Source organism: Ascaphus truei (assembly GCF_040206685.1).
Source record: "Ascaphus truei isolate aAscTru1 chromosome 3 unlocalized genomic scaffold, aAscTru1.hap1 SUPER_3_unloc_1, whole genome shotgun sequence".
Classification (NCBI taxonomy): domain Eukaryota; kingdom Metazoa; phylum Chordata; class Amphibia; order Anura; family Ascaphidae; genus Ascaphus; species Ascaphus truei.
In genome coordinates this window covers 1,135,117-1,157,712 of record NW_027453821.1, presented here as the reverse complement: position 1 = coordinate 1,157,712, position 22,596 = coordinate 1,135,117, and the positions used below count along the sequence as shown (strand labels likewise).

General features: G+C 48.3%; 1 protein-coding gene across 4 annotated transcripts in view; it reads right to left on the bottom strand.

Moving 5' to 3' along the window:
• Positions 1–22,596, bottom strand: part of LOC142473313 (glucose-6-phosphate exchanger SLC37A1-like) — a 181,407-nt gene that overhangs the window by 51,586 nt on the left and 107,225 nt on the right. For all 4 annotated transcript variants that reach the window (XM_075580513.1, XM_075580511.1, XM_075580510.1 and 1 more), the window contains 3 exons: positions 3,188–3,264; positions 218–384; positions 5–42 (listed from right to left, as the gene is read on the bottom strand). In XM_075580513.1, the coding sequence (XP_075436628.1) occupies positions 5–42; positions 218–384; positions 3,188–3,264 (282 nt within the window). The remainder of the gene's footprint in view (positions 1–4; positions 43–217; positions 385–3,187; positions 3,265–22,596) is intronic.

Genomic DNA, 22,596 nt, shown 5'->3' with positions numbered 1-22,596 from the left:
TCACCAAAGGGGGAGACGGATCAGACTTTATATCCCGAGGATCTAGAAAAAGTGCAGAGAATATAGAGCTATGTTTACTAAGGAGTGCTATTCCGTAAGTCACAATAAAGATCACAGAGGATACACATGAATGGGGTGTCTGATTTAATAGCAGCACTTAGTAAGCACGGCCGCAATCTGAAGACACAGGCAGACAGTGACAGGTTGTGTAACTCACGCTCTATGAGGAAGAGGAAGCAGATGACGCCCATCACAGAGATAATGATCCCAGGGATGATGAAGGACATTCCCCAGCATGAGGAAACCCAGTACCCAGCGATGAGCGAGCCCAGGATGTTACCCACTGATGTGTGAGAGTTCCACACTCCCATGATGAGACCCCTCCTAGAAAGAGAGAGAGAGACACCCCAGCAATTAGAGAGACCAGACTTTACACAGGGATCGCAAACACAAGGCAGATAGAGATGGTTAAATAAACGAAGGTTTATTTTAGCCAGAGCCAACATGGAGCAACACAGTACAAAACAAAGCTCAAACTCGTGGTGTGTGGCACTGCTGGAGTTAGCTTATCCTGGATCCATCAGTTTGTCTATCCCATTAACTCGGGATAACCGCCTCTGGCCCATAGTTCCCTTTTGCAGTTGGCCTCTAGACACCGAGACCAACCATGAAGAACTGTGAAGCCCTGATGGGTATCGGCTTGTATAGGATCTCAGCCTCCATCTGAAATCAATTGTTGCAGACCTTTCCTCCGCTGAGCCACTCAGGAGCTGGAGGCTCAGCCAGATGGACCAGGGCGTAGCTTTGGAATCAGGCAAAATTGGAACTGACCAATGGGAATCAAGACGACTGGGTTAGGACCCAGGCCACGGATCTCAATTACAGCTCTACACCTCCCACAGGGGTAGACGTCAGGCTGTTGGGGAGAGAACAATGCTCTAATTTTGGAGTATGTACCTATCCAGCAGGCAGACTCGCCGTTCCCCACCTCACCATTGTTCCTGACCCCACACAAAGGCTAGTCCCTGACTCATTGTATGCTACCTACTCAACCTCTGATAGTGGCCCAAGCACACGAGCCACACAGAAAAACCTAGAGATATAATGTTGTATAACCTCACACAAAAACCCTGCTACAGAGAGAGATACCACTGATGTGTGAGAGGAAGAGAGAGATGCCACTGACGTGTGAGAGGAAGGGAGAGATGTCACCAACATGTGAGAGGAAGGGAGAGATGTCACCGACATGTGAGAGGAAGACAGAGGTGTCACCGACATGTGAGAGGAAGACAGAGATGTCACCGACATGTGAGAGGAAGACAGAGATACCACCGACGTGTGAGAGGAAGAGAGTGATGTCACCAACATGTGAGAGGAAGAGAGATACCACCGACGTGTGAGAGGAAAAGAGAAATGTCACCAATGTGTGTGAGGAAGAGACAGATGCCACAGACATGTGAGAGGAAGAGAGAGATGTCACCAACATGTGAGAGGAAGACAGAGATGCCACCGACGTGTGAGAGGAAGACAGTGATGCCACCGATGTGTGAGAGGAATACAGAGATGCTACCAATGTGTGAGAGGAAGAGAGGGATACCACCGATGTGTGAGAGGAAAAGAGAGATGTCACCAATGTGTGTGAGGAAGAGACAGATGCCACAGACATGTGAGAGGAAGACAGAGATGTCACCGACATGTGAGAGGAAGACAGAGATGTCACCGACATGTGACAGGAAGACAGAGATGTCACCGACATGTGAGAGGAAGACAGAGATGCCACTGATGTGTGAGAGGAAGAGAGAAATGCCACAGACATGTGAGAGGAAGAGAGAGATGTCACCAACATGTGAGAGGAAGACATGGATGCCACCGGTGTGTGAGAGGAATACAGAGAAGCCACCGACATGTGAGAGGAAGACAGAGATGTCACCGACATGTGAGAGGAAGACAGAGATGTCACCGACATGTGAGAGGAAGAGAGAGAGATACCACTGACGTGTGAGAGGAAGACAGAGATGCCACCGACGTGTGAGAGGAATACAGAGATGCCACAGACATGTGAGAGGAAGAGAGAGATGTCACCAACATGTGAGAGGAAGACAGAGATACCACCGACGTGTGAGAGGAAGAGAGGGATGTCACCGACATGTGAGAGGAAGACAGAGATGTCACCGACATGTGAGAGGAAGACAGAGATGTCACCGACATGTGAGAGGAAGAGAGAGATGCCACTGATGTGTGAGAGGAAAAGAGAGAGAGATGTCACCGACATGTGGGAGGAAGACAGAGATGTCACCAACATGTGAGAGGAAGAGAGAGATACCACCGATCTGTGAGACGAAGAGAGAGAGATACCTCCGACGTGTGAGAGGAAGAGAAAGATGCCACTGACGTGTGAGGAGGGGAGAGAGATGCCCAAGACATGTGAGAGGAAGACAGAGATGCCACCGATGTGTGAGGAAGAGAGAGATACCACCGACGTGTGAGAGAAAGAGAGAGATACCACCGATGTGTGAGGAAGAGAGAGATACCACCGATGTGTGTGAGGAAGAGAGAGATACCACCAATGTGTGTGAGGGAGAGAGAGATACCACCAACGTGTGAGAGGAAGAGAGATACCACCGATCTGTGAGACGAAGAGAGAGAGATACCTCCGACGTGTGAGAGGAAGAGAAAGATGCCACTGACGTGTGAGGAGGGGAGAGAGATGCCCAAGACATGTGAGAGGAAGAGAGAGATACCACCGATGTGTGAGAGGAAGAGAGAGATACCACCAATGTGTGAGAGGAAGAGAGAGATACCACCAATGTGTGAGAGGAAGAGAGAGATACCACCAATGTGTGAGAGGAAGAGAGAGATACCACCAATGTGTGAGAGGAAGAGAGAGATACCACCAATGTGTGAGAGGAAGAGAGAGATACCACCAATGTGTGAGAGGAAGAGAGAGATACCACCAATGTGTGAGAGGAAGAGAGAGATACCTCCGACGTGTGAGAGTTCTAAACAGAAAGACCCCCATGATGAGAAACCTCACTCTCGGGAGGTCTCTGATCGATATCGTCCACTCCTTTCTCTCTCTCGGGAGTCACAGCCAGGCCTCCCTCTCTCGTCCTTTGGAGGTCTCATACAGGTTCCCCTCTATGCTCTTGCACAGGGGTCTCTGACAGGTGCTTCCTCACCCCCTCACCTTCCTTTCCCGAACCAGTTCCCGATACAGGTCACCACACTGGGCCATCCCGTGGTCTGAACTAAGCCATTAAGCACCTGAGGGGATAAATGGGGAGAGTGCATATATAAATGGGGGGAGTGTATATATAAGTGGGGGAAGTGTATATATAAATGGGGGGAGTGTATATATAAATGGGGGGAGTGTATATATAAATGGGGGGAGTGTATATATAAATGGGGGGAGTGTATATATAAATGGGGGGAGTGTATATATAAATGGGGGGAGTGTATATATAAATGGGGGGAGTGTATATATAAATGGGGGGAGTGTGTATATAAGTGGGGGAAGTGTATATATAAATGGGGGGAGTGTATATATAAATGGGGGGAGTGTATATATAAATGGGGGGAGTGTATATATAAATGGGGGGAGTGTATATATAAATGGGGGGAGTGTATATATAAATGGGGGAAGTGTATATATAAATGGGGGGAGTGTATATATAAATGGGGGGAGTGTATATATAAATGGGGGGAGTGTATATATAAATGGGGGGAGTGTATATATAAATTGTGAGGCGTGTATATATAAAATATATACACACACACACACACACAAAGAAGAAACCCCACATAAAGCACTCTGATAAACAATGAATATACAAAAAATGTATTAAAGACCAACATTCAAAACGAGAGAAATATGATAAAAAAGACAGATTAAGACCAAAGCGGAGACCCCCCGAAAACCTCATAATATATAAACCAACAAAACCCACAAATATAAACATATAATGTAGGAGACATAAATCAGATCTAATGATGAACTAACTGCTGACATAAATGCAATTAAAATGGGAAAAGACGCCCTAACACAGACACTGGGAACTAATAGTTCCCACTGAAAGCAACGACCTGCAGGTCTGAAAGAGCATGCGCAGGAATGATCATCAGCTGCAGGTCTGAAAGCGCATGCGCAGGAATGATCATCAGCTGCAGCTCTGAAAGCGCATGCGCAGGAATGATCATCAGCTGCAGCTCTGAAAGCGCATACGCAGGAATGATCATCAGCTGCAGCTCTGAAAGCGCATGCGCAGGAATGATCATCAGCTGCAGCTCTGAAAGCGCATGCGCAGGAATGATCATCAGCTGCAGCTCTGACAGCGCATGCGCAGGAATGATCATCAGCTGCTGCTCTGAAAGCGCATGCGCAGGAATGATCATCAGGATACACAGAACTGAACTACGCGGAGAACTTTTCTTGTGGCAAAAAACTAATACCAGAACTGCATTCATATAAACATGCTAAATCCTGTCCCTGGGATGAAGCGCCTGCCCAGGAAACCCTGCAGAGAATAACATATTATGTAACCCTCCTGGAGCGGGTGCACTAGGCAGCAGAGGATGGGGCAGGTTCCGGCGGTGTCGGGAAGGTTGCGCAGGCGACTGGGTCGCTGGAGGCTACCGGCGGTTCCCCTTGCAGGTCGCCGCCATCTTGGGAGCGATTGCGCATGCGCAAGATGCCGCACATGAGCAGGACTAGGTGCGCGAAGAAGCCATTAGTTAGATAGGGCTCCAGAGGGACTACAGCCCCCAGAAGGCTATGGGGCAAGGCACCACATGTTGTGCAACAGCCAATAGGGATGCAGCTTCCCCTACAGAGGGATATAGATTCATTTTCACGCGCTGCAGCCACGCCAGTTGGAGCTGGGACAGGACAAGGGTAGGGTGTGCGTGTGCAGGGCATCAGTGACTCCTGCACTAGGCTAGAGACCCCCTTAGGCCCCAGCTAGGCCCCCGACTCCCCTTTCAGCTTGTGGTTGCTGCAGGGAAAGGCCCATAGATAGGAACACGGCCCCTGTAGTTCAAGTGTTGGGGATTTCGCCCGTATGTGGCTGCATTGTCTTCAAGTATCAAGTATGTTCCGTCAGCCCTGCTTGGAGTGCTGCCGGGACCGAGCCTCTTACCATTTTATGCAGTGGCTGGATTGTGCACGGCTGGCGGCGCATACGTGTGCATGGAGCATATTTGGTGATATGGATTCATTTACTTCTATTTTCACTCAATGACCAACTAAGTCTGTGCTCCGCTATACAGCCTGACATATAGCTTCCTTCCTACACGCAACAACTAAGTCTGTGCTCCGCTATACAGCCTGACATATAGCTTCCTTCCTACACGCCACAACTAAGAATGTGCTCCGCTATACAGCCTGACATATAGCTTCCTTCCTACACGCCACAACTAAGTCTGTGCTCCGCTATACAGCCTGACATATATAGCTTCCTTCCTACACGCCACAACTAAGTCTGTGCTCCGCTATACAGCCTGACATATAGCTTCCTTCCTACACGCAACAACTAAGTCTGTGCTCCGCTATACAGCCTGACATATAGCTTCCTTCCTACACGCAACAACTAAGTCTGTGCTCCGCTATACAGCCTGACATATAGCTTCCTTCCTACACGCCACAACTAAGAATGTGCTCCGCTATACAGCCTGACATATAGCTTCCTTCCTACACGCCACAACTAAGTCTGTGCTCCGCTATACAGCCTGACATATATAGCTTCCTTCCTACACGCCACAACTAAGTCTGTGCTCCGCTATACAGCCTGACATATAGCTTCCTTCCTACACGCCACAACTAAGAATGTGCTCCGCTATACAGCCTGACATATAGCTTCCTTCCTACACGCCACAACTAAGTCTGTGCTCCGCTATACAGCCTGACATATAGCTTCCTTCCTACACGCCACAACTAAGTCTGTGCTCCGCTATACAGCCTGACATATAGCTTCCTTCCTACACGCCACAACTAAGTCTGTGCTCCGCTATACAGCCTGACATATAGCTTCCTTCCTACACGCCACAACTAAGTCTGTGCTCCGCTATACAGCCTGACATATAGCTTCCTTCCTACACGCCACAACTAAATCTGTGCTCCGCTATACAGCCTGACATATAGCTTCCTTCCTACACGCCACAACTAAGTCTGTGCTCCGCTATGCATCCTGACATATAGCTTCCTTCCTACACGCCACAACTAAGTCTGTGCTCCGCTATACAGCCTGACATATAGCTTCCTTCCTACACGCCACAACTAAGTCTGTGCTCCGCTATACAGCCTGACATATAGCTTCCTTCCTACACGCCACAACTAAGTCTGTGCTCCGCTATACAGCCTGACATATAGCTTCCTTCCTACACGCCACAACTAAGTCTGTGCTCCGCTATACAGCCTGACATATAGCTTCCTTCCTACACGCCACAACTAAGAATGTGCTCCGCTATACAGCCTGACATATAGCTTCCTTCCTACACGCCACAACTAAGTCTGTGCTCCGCTATACAGCCTGACATATAGCTTCCTTCCTACACGCCACAACTAAGTCTGTGCTCCGCTATACAGCCTGACATATAGCTTCCTTCCTACACGCCACAACTAAGTCTGTGCTCCGCTATACAGCCTGACATATAGCTTCCTTCCTACACGCCACAACTAAGTCTGTGCTCCGCTATACAGCCTGACATATAGCTTCCTTCCTACACGCCACAACTAAGTCTGTGCTCCGCTATACAGCCTGACATATAGCTTCCTTCCTACACGCCACAACTAAGTCTGTGCTCCGCTATACAGCCTGACATATAGCTTCCTTCCTACACGCCACAACTAAGTCTGTGCTCCGCTATACAGCCTGACATATAGCTTCCTTCCTACACGCCACAACTAAGTCTGTGCTCCGCTATACAGCCTGACATATAGCTTCCTTCCTACACGCCACAACTAAGAATGTGCTCCGCTATACAGCCTGACATATAGCTTCCTTCCTACACGCCACAACTAAGTCTGTGCTCCGCTATACAGCCTGACATATAGCTTCCTTCCTACACGCCTCAACTAAGTCTGTGTTCCGCTATACAGCCTGACATATAGCTTCCTTCCTACACGCCTCAACTAAGTCTGTGTTCCGCTATACAGCCTGACATATAGCTTCCTTCCTACACGCCACAACTAAGTCTGTGCTCCGCTATACAGCCTGACATATAGCTTCCTTCCTACACGCCACAACTAAGTCTGTGCTCCGCTATACAGCCTGACATATAGCTTCCTTCCTACACGCCACAACTAAGTCTGTGCTCCGCTATACAGCCTGACATATAGCTTCCTTCCTACACGCCACAACTAAGAATGTGCTCCGCTATACAGCCTGACATATAGCTTCCTTCCTACACGCCTCAACTAAGTCTGTGCTCCGCTATACAGCCTGACATATAGCTTCCATCCTACACGCCACAACTAAGAATGTGCTCCGCTATACAGCCTGACATATAGCTTCCTTCCTACACGCCACAACTAAGTCTGTGCTCCGCTATACAGCCTGACATATAGCTTCCTTCCTACACGCCACAACTAAGTCTGTGCTCCGCTATACAGCCTGACATATAGCTTCCTTCCTACACGCCACAACTAAGAATGTGCTCCGCTATACAGCCTGACATATAGCTTCCTTCCTACACGCCACAACTAAGTCTGTGCTCCGCTATACAGCCTGACATATAGCTTCCTTCCTACATGCCACAACTAAGTCTGTGCTCCGCTATAAGCCTGATATAGCTTCCTTCCTACACGCCACAACTAAGTCTGTGCTCCGCTATACAGCCTGACATATAGCTTCCTTCCTACACGCCACAACTAAGTCTGTGCTCCGCTATACAGCCTGACATATAGCTTCCTTCCTACACGCCACAACTAAGTCTGTGCTCCGCTATACAGCCTGACATATAGCTTCCTTCCTACACGCCACAACTAAGTCTGTGCTCCGCTATACAGCCTGACATATAGCTTCCTTCCTACACGCCACAACTAAGTCTGTGCTCCGCTATACAGCCTGACATATAGCTTCCTTCCTACACGCCACAACTAAGTCTGTGCTCCGCTATACAGCCTGACATATAGCTTCCTTCCTACACGCCACAACTAAGTCTGTGCTCCGCTATACAGCATGACATATAGCTTCCTTCCTACACGTCACAACTAAGTCTGTGCTCCGCTATACAGCCTGACATATAGCTTCCTTCCTACACGCCACAACTAAGTCTGTGCTCCGCTATACAGCCTGAAATATAGTTTCCTTCCTACACGCCACAACTAATTCTGTGCTCCGCTATACAGCCTGACATATAGCTTCCTTCCTACACGCCACAACTAAGTCTGTGCTCCGCTATACAGCCTGACATATAGCTTCCTTCCTACACGCCACAACTAAGTCTGTGCTCCGCTATACAGCCTGACATATAGCTTCCTTCCTACACGCCACAACTAAGAATGTGCTCCGCTATACAGCCTGACATATAGCTTCCTTCCTACACGCCACAACTAAGTCTGTGCTCCGCTATACAGCCTGACATATAGCTTCCTTCCTACACGCCACAACTAAGTCTGTGCTCCGCTATACAGCCTGACATATAGCTTCCTTCCTACACGCCACAACTAAGTCTGTGCTCCGCTATACAGCCTGACATATAGCTTCCTTCCTACACGCCACAACTAAGTCTGTGCTCCGCTATACAGCCTGACATATAGCTTCCTTCCTACACGCCACAACTAAGTCTGTGCTCCGCTATACAGCCTGACATATAGCTTCCTTCCTACACGCCACAACTAAGTCTGTGCTCCGCTATACAGCCTGACATATAGCTTCCTTCCTACACGCCACAACTAAGTCTGTGCTCCGCTATACAGCCTGACATATAGCTTCCTTCCTACACGCCACAACTAAGTCTGTGCTCCGCTATACAGCCTGACATATAGCTTCCTTCCTACACGCCACAACTAAGTCTGTGCTCCGCTATACAGCCTGACATATAGCTTCCTTCCTACACGCCACAACTAAGTCTGTGCTCCGCTATACAGCCTGACATATAGCTTCCTTCCTACACGCCACAACTAAGAATGTGCTCCGCTATACAGCCTGACATATAGCTTCCTTCCTACACGCCACAACTAAGTCTGTGCTCCGCTATACAGCCTGACATATAGCTTCCTTCCTACACGCCTCAACTAAGTCTGTGTTCCGCTATACAGCCTGACATATAGCTTCCTTCCTACACGCCTCAACTAAGTCTGTGTTCCGCTATACAGCCTGACATATAGCTTCCTTCCTACACGCCACAACTAAGTCTGTGCTCCGCTATACAGCCTGACATATAGCTTCCTTCCTACACGCCACAACTAAGTCTGTGCTCCACTATACAGCCTGACATATAGCTTCCTTCCTACACGCCACAACTAAGTCTGTGCTCCGCTATACAGCCTGACATATAGCTTCCTTCCTACACGCCACAACTAAGAATGTGCTCCGCTATACAGCCTGACATATAGCTTCCTTCCTACACGCCACAACTAAGTCTGTGCTCCACTATACAGCCTGACATATAGCTTCCTTCCTACACGCCTCAACTAAGTCTGTGTTCCGCTATACAGCCTGACATATAGCTTCCTTCCTACACGCCTCAACTAAGTCTGTGCTCCGCTATACAGCCTGACATATAGCTTCCATCCTACACGCCACAACTAAGAATGTGCTCCGCTATACAGCCTGACATATAGCTTCCTTCCTACACGCCACAACTAAGTCTGTGCTCCGCTATACAGCCTGACATATAGCTTCCTTCCTACACGCCACAACTAAGTCTGTGCTCCGCTATACAGCCTGACATATAGCTTCCTTCCTACACGCCACAACTAAGAATGTGCTCCGCTATACAGCCTGACATATAGCTTCCTTCCTACACGCCACAACTAAGTCTGTGCTCCGCTATACAGCCTGACATATAGCTTCCTTCCTACACGCCACAACTAAGTCTGTGCTCCGCTATAAGCCTGATATAGCTTACTTCCTACACGCCACAACTAAGTCTGTGCTCCGCTATACAGCCTGACATATAGCTTCCTTCCTACACGCCACAACTAAGTCTGTGCTCCGCTATACAGCCTGACATATAGCTTCCTTCCTACACGCCACAACTAAGTCTGTGCTCCGCTATACAGCCTGACATATAGCTTCCTTCCTACACGCCACAACTAAGTCTGTGCTCCGCTATACAGCCTGACATATAGCTTCCTTCCTACACGCCACAACTAAGTCTGTGCTCCGCTATACAGCCTGACATATAGCTTCCTTCCTACACGCCACAACTAAGTCTGTGCTCCGCTATACAGCCTGACATATAGCTTCCTTCCTACACGCCACAACTAAGAATGTGCTCCGCTATACAGCCTGACATATAGCTTCCTTCCTACACGCCACAACTAAGTCTGTGCTCCACTATACAGCCTGACATATAGCTTCCTTCCTACACGCCTCAACTAAGTCTGTGTTCCGCTATACAGCCTGACATATAGCTTCCTTCCTACACGCCACAACTAAGTCTGTGCTCCGCTATACAGCCTGACATATAGCTTCCATCCTACACGCCACAACTAAGAATGTGCTCCGCTATACAGCCTGACATATAGCTTCCTTCCTACACGCCACAACTAAGTCTGTGCTCCGCTATACAGCCTGACATATAGCTTCCTTCCTACACGCCACAACTAAGTCTGTGCTCCGCTATACAGCCTGACATATAGCTTCCTTCCTACACGCCACAACTAAGTCTGTGCTCCACTATACAGCCTGACATATAGCTTCCTTCCTACACGCCTCAACTAAGTCTGTGCTCCGCTATAAGCCTGATATAGCTTCCTTCCTACACGCCACAACTAAGTCTGTGCTCCGCTATACAGCCTGACATATAGCTTCCTTCCTACACGCCACAACTAAGTCTGTGCTCCGCTATACAGCCTGACATATAGCTTCCTTCCTACACGCCACAACTAAGTCTGTGCTCCGCTATACAGCCTGACATATAGCTTCCTTCCTACACGCCACAACTAAGTCTGTGCTCCGCTATACAGCCTGACATATAGCTTCCTTCCTACACGCCACAACTAAGTCTGTGCTCCGCTATACAGCCTGACATATAGCTTCCTTCCTACACGCCACAACTAAGTCTGTGCTCCGCTATACAGCCTGACATATAGCTTCCTTCCTACACGCCACAACTAAGAATGTGCTCCGCTATACAGCCTGACATATAGCTTCCTTCCTACACGCCACAACTAAGTCTGTGCTCCACTATACAGCCTGACATATAGCTTCCTTCCTACACGCCTCAACTAAGTCTGTGTTCCGCTATACAGCCTGACATATAGCTTCCTTCCTACACGCCTCAACTAAGTCTGTGCTCCGCTATACAGCCTGACATATAGCTTCCATCCTACACGCCACAACTAAGAATGTGCTCCGCTATACAGCCTGACATATAGCTTCCTTCCTACACGCCACAACTAAGTCTGTGCTCCGCTATACAGCATGACATATAGCTTCCTTCCTACACGTCACAACTAAGTCTGTGCTCCGCTATACAGCCTGACATATAGCTTCCTTCCTACACGCCACAACTAAGTCTGTGCTCCGCTATGTAGCCTGAAATATAGTTTCCTTCCTACACGCCACAACTAAGTCTGTGCTCCGCTATACAGCCTGACATATAGCTTCCTTCCTACACGCCACAACTAAGTCTGTGCTCCGCTATACAGCCTGACATATAGCTTCCTTCCTACACGCCACAACTAAGTCTGTGCTCCGCTATACAGCCTGACATATAGCTTCCTTCCTACACGCCACAACTAAGAATGTGCTCCGCTATACAGCCTGACATATAGCTTCCTTCCTACACGCCACAACTAAGAATGTGCTCCGCTATACAGCCTGACATATAGCTTCCTTCCTACACGCCACAACTAAGTCTGTGCTCCGCTATACAGCCTGACATATAGCTTCCTTCCTACACGTCACAACTAAGTCTGTGTTCCGCTATACAGCCTGACATATAGCTTCCTTCCTACACGCCACAACTAAGAATGTGCTCCGCTATACAGCCTGACATATAGCTTCCTTCCTACACGCCACAACTAAGTCTGTGTTCCGCTATACAGCCTGACATATAGCTTCCTTCCTACACGCCACAACTAAGAATGTGCTCCGCTATACAGCCTGACATATAGCTTCCTTCCTACACGCCACAACTAAGTCTGTGCTCCGCTATACAGCCTGACATATAGCTTCCTTCCTACACGCCACAACTAAATCTGTGCTCCGCTATACAGCCTGACATATAGCTTCCTTCCTACACGTCACAACTAAGTCTGTGCTCCGCTATACAGCCTGACATATAGCTTCCTTCCTACACGCCACAACTAAGAATGTGCTCCGCTATACAGCCTGACATATAGCTTCCTTCCTACACGCCACAACTAAGTCTGTGCTCCGCTATACAGCCTGACATATAGCTTCCTTCCTACACGCCACAACTAAGTCTGTGCTCCGCTATACAGCCTGACATATAGCTTCCTTCCTACACGCCACAACTAAGTCTGTGTTCCGCTATACAGCCTGACATATAGATTCCTTCCTACACGCCACAACTAAGTCTGTGTTCCGCTATACAGCCTGACATATAGCTTCCTTCCTACACGCCACAACTAAGAATGTGCTCCGCTATACAGCCTGACATATAGCTTCCTTCCTACACGCCACAACTAAGTCTGTGCTCCGCTATACAGCCTGACATATAGCTTCCTTCCTACACGCCACAACTAAGAATGTGCTCCGCTATACAGCCTGACATATAGCTTCCTTCCTACACGCCACAACTAAGTCTGTGCTCCACTATACAGCCTGACATATAGCTTCCTTCCTACACGCTTCAACTAAGTCTGTGTTCCGCTATACAGCCTGACATATAGCTTCCTTCCTACACGCCTCAACTAAGTCTGTGCTCCGCTATACAGCCTGACATATAGCTTCCATCCTACACGCCACAACTAAGAATGTGCTCCGCTATACAGCCTGACATATAGCTTCCTTCCTACACGCCACAACTAAGTCTGTGCTCCGCTATACAGCATGACATATAGCTTCCTTCCTACACGTCACAACTAAGTCTGTGCTCCGCTATACAGCCTGACATATAGCTTCCTTCCTACACGCCACAACTAAGTCTGTGCTCCGCTATGTAGCCTGAAATATAGTTTCCTTCCTACACGCCACAACTAAGTCTGTGCTCCGCTATACAGCCTGACATATAGCTTCCTTCCTACACGCCACAACTAAGTCTGTGCTCCGCTATACAGCCTGACATATAGCTTCCTTCCTACACGCCACAACTAAGTCTGTGCTCCGCTATACAGCCTGACATATAGCTTCCTTCCTACACGCCACAACTAAGAATGTGCTCCGCTATACAGCCTGACATATAGCTTCCTTCCTACACGCCACAACTAAGAATGTGCTCCGCTATACAGCCAGACATATAGCTTCCTTCCTACACGCCACAACTAAGTCTGTGCTCCGCTATACAGCCTGACATATAGCTTCCTTCCTACACGTCACAACTAAGTCTGTGCTCCGCTATACAGCCTGACATATAGCTTCCTTCCTACACGCCACAACTAAGTCTGTGTTCCGCTATACAGCCTGACATATAGCTTCCTTCCTACACGCCACAACTAAGAATGTGCTCCGCTATACAGCCTGACATATAGCTTCCTTCCTACACGCCACAACTAAGTCTGTGTTCCGCTATACAGCCTGACATATAGCTTCCTTCCTACACGCCACAACTAAGAATGTGCTCCGCTATACAGCCTGACATATAGCTTCCTTCCTACACGCCACAACTAAGTCTGTGCTCCGCTATACAGCCTGACATATAGCTTCCTTCCTACACGCCACAACTAAGAATGTGCTCCGCTATACAGCCTGACATATAGCTTCCTTCCTACACGCCACAACTAAGTCTGTGCTCCGCTATACAGCCTGACATATAGCTTCCTTCCTACACGCCACAACTAAGAATGTGCTCCGCTATACAGCCTGACATATAGCTTCCTTCCTACACGCCACAACTAAGAATGTGCTCCGCTATACAGCCTGACATATAGCTTCCTTCCTACACGCCACAACTAAGTCTGTGCTCCGCTATACAGCCTGACATATAGCTTCCTTCCTACACGTCACAACTAAGTCTGTGCTCCGCTATACAGCCTGACATATAGCTTCCTTCCTACACGCCACAACTAAGTCTGTGTTCCGCTATACAGCCTGACATATAGCTTCCTTCCTACACGCCACAACTAAGAATGTGCTCCGCTATACAGCCTGACATATAGCTTCCTTCCTACACGCCACAACTAAGTCTGTGTTCCGCTATACAGCCTGACATATAGCTTCCTTCCTACACGCCACAACTAAGAATGTGCTCCGCTATACAGCCTGACATATAGCTTCCTTCCTACACGCCACAACTAAGTCTGTGCTCCGCTATACAGCCTGACATATAGCTTCCTTCCTACACGCCACAACTAAGAATGTGCTCCGCTATACAGCCTGACATATAGCTTCCTTCCTACACGTCACAACTAAGTCTGTGCTCCGCTATACAGCCTGACATATAGCTTCCTTCCTACACGCCACAACTAAGAATGTGCTCCGCTATACAGCCTGACATATAGCTTCCTTCCTACACGCCACAACTAAGTCTGTGCTCCGCTATACAGCCTGACATATAGCTTCCTTCCTACACGCCACAACTAAGTCTGTGCTCCGCTATACAGCCTGACATATAGCTTCCTTCCTACACGCCACAACTAAGTCTGTGTTCCGCTATACAGCCTGACATATAGATTCCTTCCTACACGCCACAACTAAGTCTGTGTTCCGCTATACAGCCTGACATATAGCTTCCTTCCTACACGCCACAACTAAGAATGTGCTCCGCTATACAGCCTGACATATAGCTTCCTTCCTACACGCCACAACTAAGTCTGTGCTCCGCTATACAGCCTGACATATAGCTTCCTTCCTACACGCCACAACTAAGAATGTGCTCCGCTATACAGCCTGACATATAGCTTCCTTCCTACACGCCACAACTAAGTCTGTGCTCCACTATACAGCCTGACATATAGCTTCCTTCCTACACGCTTCAACTAAGTCTGTGTTCCGCTATACAGCCTGACATATAGCTTCCTTCCTACACGCCTCAACTAAGTCTGTGCTCCGCTATACAGCCTGACATATAGCTTCCATCCTACACGCCACAACTAAGAATGTGCTCCGCTATACAGCCTGACATATAGCTTCCTTCCTACACGCCACAACTAAGTCTGTGCTCCGCTATACAGCCTGACATATAGCTTCCTTCCTACACGCCACAACTAAGTCTGTGCTCCGCTATACAGCCTGACATATAGCTTCCTTCCTACACGCCACAACTAAGAATGTGCTCCGCTATACAGCCTGACATATAGCTTCCTTCCTACACGCCACAACTAAGTCTGTGCTCCGCTATACAGCCTGACATATAGCTTCCTTCCTACACGCCACAACTAAGTCTGTGCTCCGCTATAAGCCTGATATAGCTTCCTTCCTACACGCCACAACTAAGTCTGTGCTCCGCTATACAGCCTGACATATAGCTTCCTTCCTACACGCCACAACTAAGTCTGTGCTCCGCTATACAGCCTGACATATAGCTTCCTTCCTACACGCCACAACTAAGTCTGTGCTCCGCTATACAGCCTGACATATAGCTTCCTTCCTACACGCCACAACTAAGTCTGTGCTCCGCTATACAGCCTGACATATAGCTTCCTTCCTACACGCCACAACTAAGTCTGTGCTCCGCTATACAGCCTGACATATAGCTTCCTTCCTACACGCCACAACTAAGTCTGTGCTCCGCTATACAGCCTGACATATAGCTTCCTTCCTACACGCCACAACTAAGAATGTGCTCCGCTATACAGCCTGACATATAGCTTCCTTCCTACACGCCACAACTAAGTCTGTGCTCCGCTATACAGCCTGACATATAGCTTCCTTCCTACACGCCACAACTAAGTCTGTGCTCCGCTATACAGCCTGACATATAGCTTCCTTCCTACACGCCACAACTAAGAATGTGCTCCGCTATACAGCCTGACATATAGCTTCCTTCCTACACGCCACAACTAAGTCTGTGCTCCGCTATAAGCCTGATATAGCTTCCTTCCTACACGCCACAACTAAGTCTGTGCTCCGCTATACAGCCTGACATATAGCTTCCTTCCTACACGCCACAACTAAGTCTGTGCTCCGCTATACAGCCTGACATATAGCTTCCTTCCTACACGCCACAACTAAGTCTGTGCTCCGCTATACAGCCTGACATATAGCTTCCTTCCTACACGCCACAACTAAGTCTGTGCTCCGCTATACAGCCTGACATATAGCTTCCTTCCTACACGCCACAACTAAGTCTGTGCTCCGCTATACAGCCTGACATATAGCTTCCTTCCTACACGCCACAACTAAGTCTGTGCTCCGCTATACAGCCTGACATATAGCTTCCTTCCTACACGCCACAACTAAGAATGTGCTCCGCTATACAGCCTGACATATAGCTTCCTTCCTACACGCCACAACTAAGTCTGTGCTCCGCTATACAGCCTGATATATAGCTTCCTTCCTACACGCCACAACTAAGTCTGTGCTCCGCTATACAGCCTGACATATAGCTTCCTTCCTACACGCCACAACTAAGAATGTGCTCCGCTATACAGCCTGACATATAGCTTCCTTCCTACACGCCACAACTAAGTCTGTGCTCCGCTATACAGCCTGACATATAGCTTCCTTCCTACACGCCACAACTAAGTCTGTGCTCCGCTATAAGCCTGATATAGCTTCCTTCCTACACGCCACAACTAAGTCTGTGCTCCGCTATAAAGCCTGACATATAGCTTCCTTCCTACACGCCACAACTAAGTCTGTGCTCCGCTATACAGCCTGACATATAGCTTCCTTCCTACACGCCACAACTAAGTCTGTGCTCCGCTATACAGCCTGACATATAGCTTCCTTCCTACACGCCACAACTAAGTCTGTGCTCCGCTATACAGCCTGACATATAGCTTCCTTCCTACACGCCACAACTAAGTCTGTGCTCCGCTATACAGCCTGACATATAGCTTCCTTCCTACATGCCACAACTAAGTCTGTGCTCCGCTATACAGCCTGACATATAGCTTCCTTCCTACACGCCACAACTAAGTCTGTGCTCCGCTATACAGCATGACATATAGCTTCCTTCCTACACGTCACAACTAAGTCTGTGCTCCGCTATACAGCCTGACATATAGCTTCCTTCCTACACGCCACAACTAAGTCTGTGCTCCGCTATGTAGCCTGAAATATAGTTTCCTTCCTACACGCCACAACTAAGTCTGTGCTCCGCTATACAGCCTGACATATAGCTTCCTTCCTACACGCCACAACTAAGTCTGTGCTCCGCTATACAGCCTGACATATAGCTTCCTTCCTACACGCCACAACTAAGTCTGTGCTCCGCTATACAGCCTGACATATAGCTTCCTTCCTACACGCCACAACTAAGAATGTGCTCCGCTATACAGCCTGACATATAGCTTCCTTCCTACACGCCACAACTAAGAATGTGCTCCGCTATACAGCCTGACATATAGCTTCCTTCCTACACGCCACAACTAAGTCTGTGCTCCGCTATACAGCCTGACATATAGCTTCCTTCCTACACGTCACAACTAAGTCTGTGCTCCGCTATACAGCCTGACATATAGCTTCCTTCCTACACGCCACAACTAAGTCTGTGTTCCGCTATACAGCCTGACATATAGCTTCCTTCCTACACGCCACAACTAAGAATGTGCTCCGCTATACAGCCTGACATATAGCTTCCTTCCTACACGCCACAACTAAGTCTGTGTTCCGCTATACAGCCTGACATATAGCTTCCTTCCTACACGCCACAACTAAGTCTGTGTTCCGCTATACAGCCTGACATATAGCTTCCTTCCTACACGCCACAACTAAGAATGTGCTCCGCTATACAGCCTGACATATAGCTTCCTTCCTACACGCCACAACTAAGTCTGTGCTCCGCTATACAGCCTGACATATAGCTTCCTTCCTACACGCCACAACTAAATCTGTGCTCCGCTATACAGCCTGACATATAGCTTCCTTCCTACACGTCACAACTAAGTCTGTGCTCCGCTATACAGCCTGACATATAGCTTCCTTCCTACACGCCACAACTAAGAATGTGCTCCGCTATACAGCCTGACATATAGCTTCCTTCCTACACGCCACAACTAAGAATGTGCTCCGCTATACAGCCTGACATATAGCTTCCTTCCTACACGCCACAACTAAGTCTGTGCTCCGCTATACAGCCTGACATATAGCTTCCTTCCTACACGCCACAACTAAGAATGTGCTCCGCTATACAGCCTGACATATATAGCTTCCTTCCTACACGCCACAACTAAGAATGTGCTCCGCTATACAGCCTGACATATAGCTTCCTTCCTACATGCCACAACTAAGAATGTGCTCCGCTATACAGCCTGACATATAGCTTCCTTCCTACACGCCACAACTAAGTCTGTGCTCCGCTATACAGCCTGACATATAGCTTCCTTCCTACACGCCACAACTAAGTCTGTGCTCCGCTATACAGCCTGACATATAGCTTCCTTCCTACACGCCACAACTAAGTCTGTGTTCCGCTATACAGCCTGACATATAGATTCCTTCCTACACGCCACAACTAAGTCTGTGTTCCGCTATACAGCCTGACATATAGCTTCCTTCCTACACGCCACAACTAAGAATGTGCTCCGCTATACAGCCTGACATATAGCTTCCTTCCTACACGCCACAACTAAGTCTGTGCTCCGCTATACAGCCTGACATATAGCTTCCATCCTACACGCCACAACTAAGTCTGTGCTCCGCTATACAGCCTGACATATAGCTTCCTTCCTACACGCCACAACTAAGTCTGTGCTCCGCTATACAGCCTGACATATAGCTTCCTTCCTACACGCCACAACTAAGAATGTGCTCCGCTATACAGCCTGACATATAGCTTCCTTCCTACACGCCACAACTAAGTCTGTGCTCCGCTATACAGCCTGACATATATAGCTTCCTTCCTACACGCCACAACTAAGTCTGTGCTCCGCTATACAGCCTGACATATAGCTTCCTTCCAACACGCCACAACTAAGTCTGTGCTCCGCTATACAGCCTGACATATAGCTTCCTTCCTACATGCCACAACTAAGTCTGTGCTCCGCTATACAGCCTGACATATAGCTTCCTTCCTACACGCCACAACTAAGTCTGTGCTCCGCTATACAGCCTGACATATAGCTTCCTTCCTACACGCCACAACTAAGTCTGTGTTCCGCTATACAGCCTGACATATAGCTTCCTTCCTACACGCCACAACTAAGTCTGTGCTCCGCTATACAGCCTGACATATAGCTTCCTTCCTACATGCCACAACTAAGTCTGTGCTCCGCTATACAGCCTGACATATAGCTTCCTTCCTACACGCCACAACTAAGTCTGTGCTCCGCTATACAGCCTGACATATAGCTTCCTTCCTACACGCCACAACTAAGTCTGTGCTCCGCTATACAGCCTGACATATAGCTTCCTTCCTACACGCCACAACTAAGTCTGTGTTCCGCTATACAGCCTGACATATAGCTTCCTTCCTACACGCCACAACTAAGTCTGTGCTCCGCTATACAGCCTGACATATAGCTTCCTTCCTACACGCCACAACTAAGTCTGTGCTCTGCTATACAGCCTGACATATAGCTTCCTTCCTACACGCCACAACTAAGTCTGTGTTCCGCTATACAGCCTGACATATAGCTTCCTTCCTACACGCCACAACTAAGTCTGTGCTCTGCTATACAGCCTGACATATAGCTTCCTTCCTACACGCCACAACTAAGTCTGTGTTCCGCTATACAGCCTGACATATAGCTTCCTTCCTACACGCCACAACTAAGTCTGTGTTCCGCTATACAGCCTGACATATAGCTTCCTTCCTACACGCCACAACTAAGTCTGTGCTCCGCTATACAGCCTGACATATAGCTTCCTTCCTACACGCCACAACTAAGTCTGTGCTCCGCTATACAGCCTGACATATAGCTTCCTTCCTACACGCCACAACTAAGTCTGTGCTCCGCTCTACAGCCTGACATATAGCTTCCTTCCTACATGCCACAACTAAGAATGTGCTCCGCTATACAGCCTGACATATAGCTTCCATCCTACACGCCACAACTAAGTCTGTGCTCCGCTATACAGCCTGACATATAGCTTCCTTCCTACACGCCACAACTAAATCTGTGCTCCGCTATACAGCCTGACATATAGCTTCCTTCCTACACGCCACAACTAAGAATGTGCTCCGCTATACAGCCTGACATATAGCTTCCTTCCTACACGCCACAACTAAGTCTGTGCTCCGCTATACAGCCTGACATATAGCTTCCTTCCTACACGCCACAACTAAGTCTGTGCTCCGCTATACAGCCTGACATATATCTTCCTTCCTACACGCCACAACTAAGTCTGTGCTCCGCTATACAGCCTGACATATAGCTTCCATCCTACACGCCACAACTAAGAATGTGCTCCGCTATACAGCCTGACATATAGCTTCCTTCCTACACGCCACAACTAAGTCTGTGCTCCGCTATACAGCCTGACATATAGCTTCCTTCCTACACGCCACAACTAAGAATGTGCTCCGCTATACAGCCTGACATATAGCTTCCTTCCTACACGCCACAACTAAGTCTGTGCTCCGCTATACAGCCTGACACATAGCTTCCTTCCTACACGTCACAACTAAGTCTGTGCTCCGCTATACAGCCTGACATATAGCTTCCTTCCTACACTCCACAACTAAGTCTGTGCTCCGCTATACAGCCTGACATATAGCTTCCTTCCTACACGCCACAACTAAGTCTGTGCTCCGCTATAAAGCCTGACATATAGCTTCCTTCCTACACGCCACAACTAAGTCTGTGCTCCGCTATACAGCCTGACATATAGCTTCCTTCCTACACGCCACAACTAAGTCTGTGCTCCGCTATACAGCCTGACATATAGCTTCCATCCTACACGCCACAACTAAGAATGTGCTCCGCTATACAGCCTGACATATAGCTTCCATCCTACACGCCACAACTAAGTCTGTGCTCCGCTATACAGCCTGACATATAGCTTCCTTCCTACACGCCACAACTAAGTCTGTGTTCCGCTATACAGCCTGACATATAGCTTCCTTCCTACACGCCACAACTAAGTCTGTGCTCCGCTATACAGCCTGACATATAGCTTCCTTCCTACATGCCACAACTAAGTCTGTGCTCCGCTATACAGCCTGACATATAGCTTCCTTCCTACACGCCACAACTAAGTCTGTGCTCCGCTATACAGCCTGACATATAGCTTCCTTCCTACACGCCACAACTAAGTCTGTGCTCCGCTATACAGCCTGACATATAGCTTCCTTCCTACACGCCACAACTAAGTCTGTGTTCCGCTATACAGCCTGACATATAGCTTCCTTCCTACACGCCACAACTAAGTCTGTGCTCTGCTATACAGCCTGACATATAGCTTCCTTCCTACACGCCACAACTAAGTCTGTGCTCTGCTATACAGCCTGACATATAGCTTCCTTCCTACACGCCACAACTAAGTCTGTGTTCCGCTATACAGCCTGACATATAGCTTCCTTCCTACACGCCACAACTAAGTCTGTGCTCTGCTATACAGCCTGACATATAGCTTCCTTCCTACACGCCACAACTAAGTCTGTGTTCCGCTATACAGCCTGACATATAGCTTCCTTCCTACACGCCACAACTAAGTCTGTGTTCCGCTATACAGCCTGACATATAGCTTCCTTCCTACACGCCACAACTGAGTCTGTGCTCCGCTATACAGCCTGACATATAGCTTCCTTCCTACACGCCACAACTAAGTCTGTGCTCCGCTATACAGCCTGACATATAGCTTCCTTCCTACACGCCACAACTAAGTCTGTGCTCCGCTATACAGCCTGACATATAGCTTCCATCCTACACGCCACAACTAAGAATGTGCTCCGCTATACAGCCTGACATATAGCTTCCTTCCTACACGCCACAACTAAGTCTGTGCTCCGCTATACAGCCTGACATATAGCTTCCTTCCTACACGCCACAACTAAGAATGTGCTCCGCTATACAGCCTGACATATAGCTTCCTTCCTACACGCCACAACTAAGTCTGTGCTCCGCTATACAGCCTGACACATAGCTTCCTTCCTACACGTCACAACTAAGTCTGTGCTCCGCTATACAGCCTGACATATAGCTTCCTTCCTACACGCCACAACTAAGTCTGTGCTCCGCTATACAGCCTGACATATAGC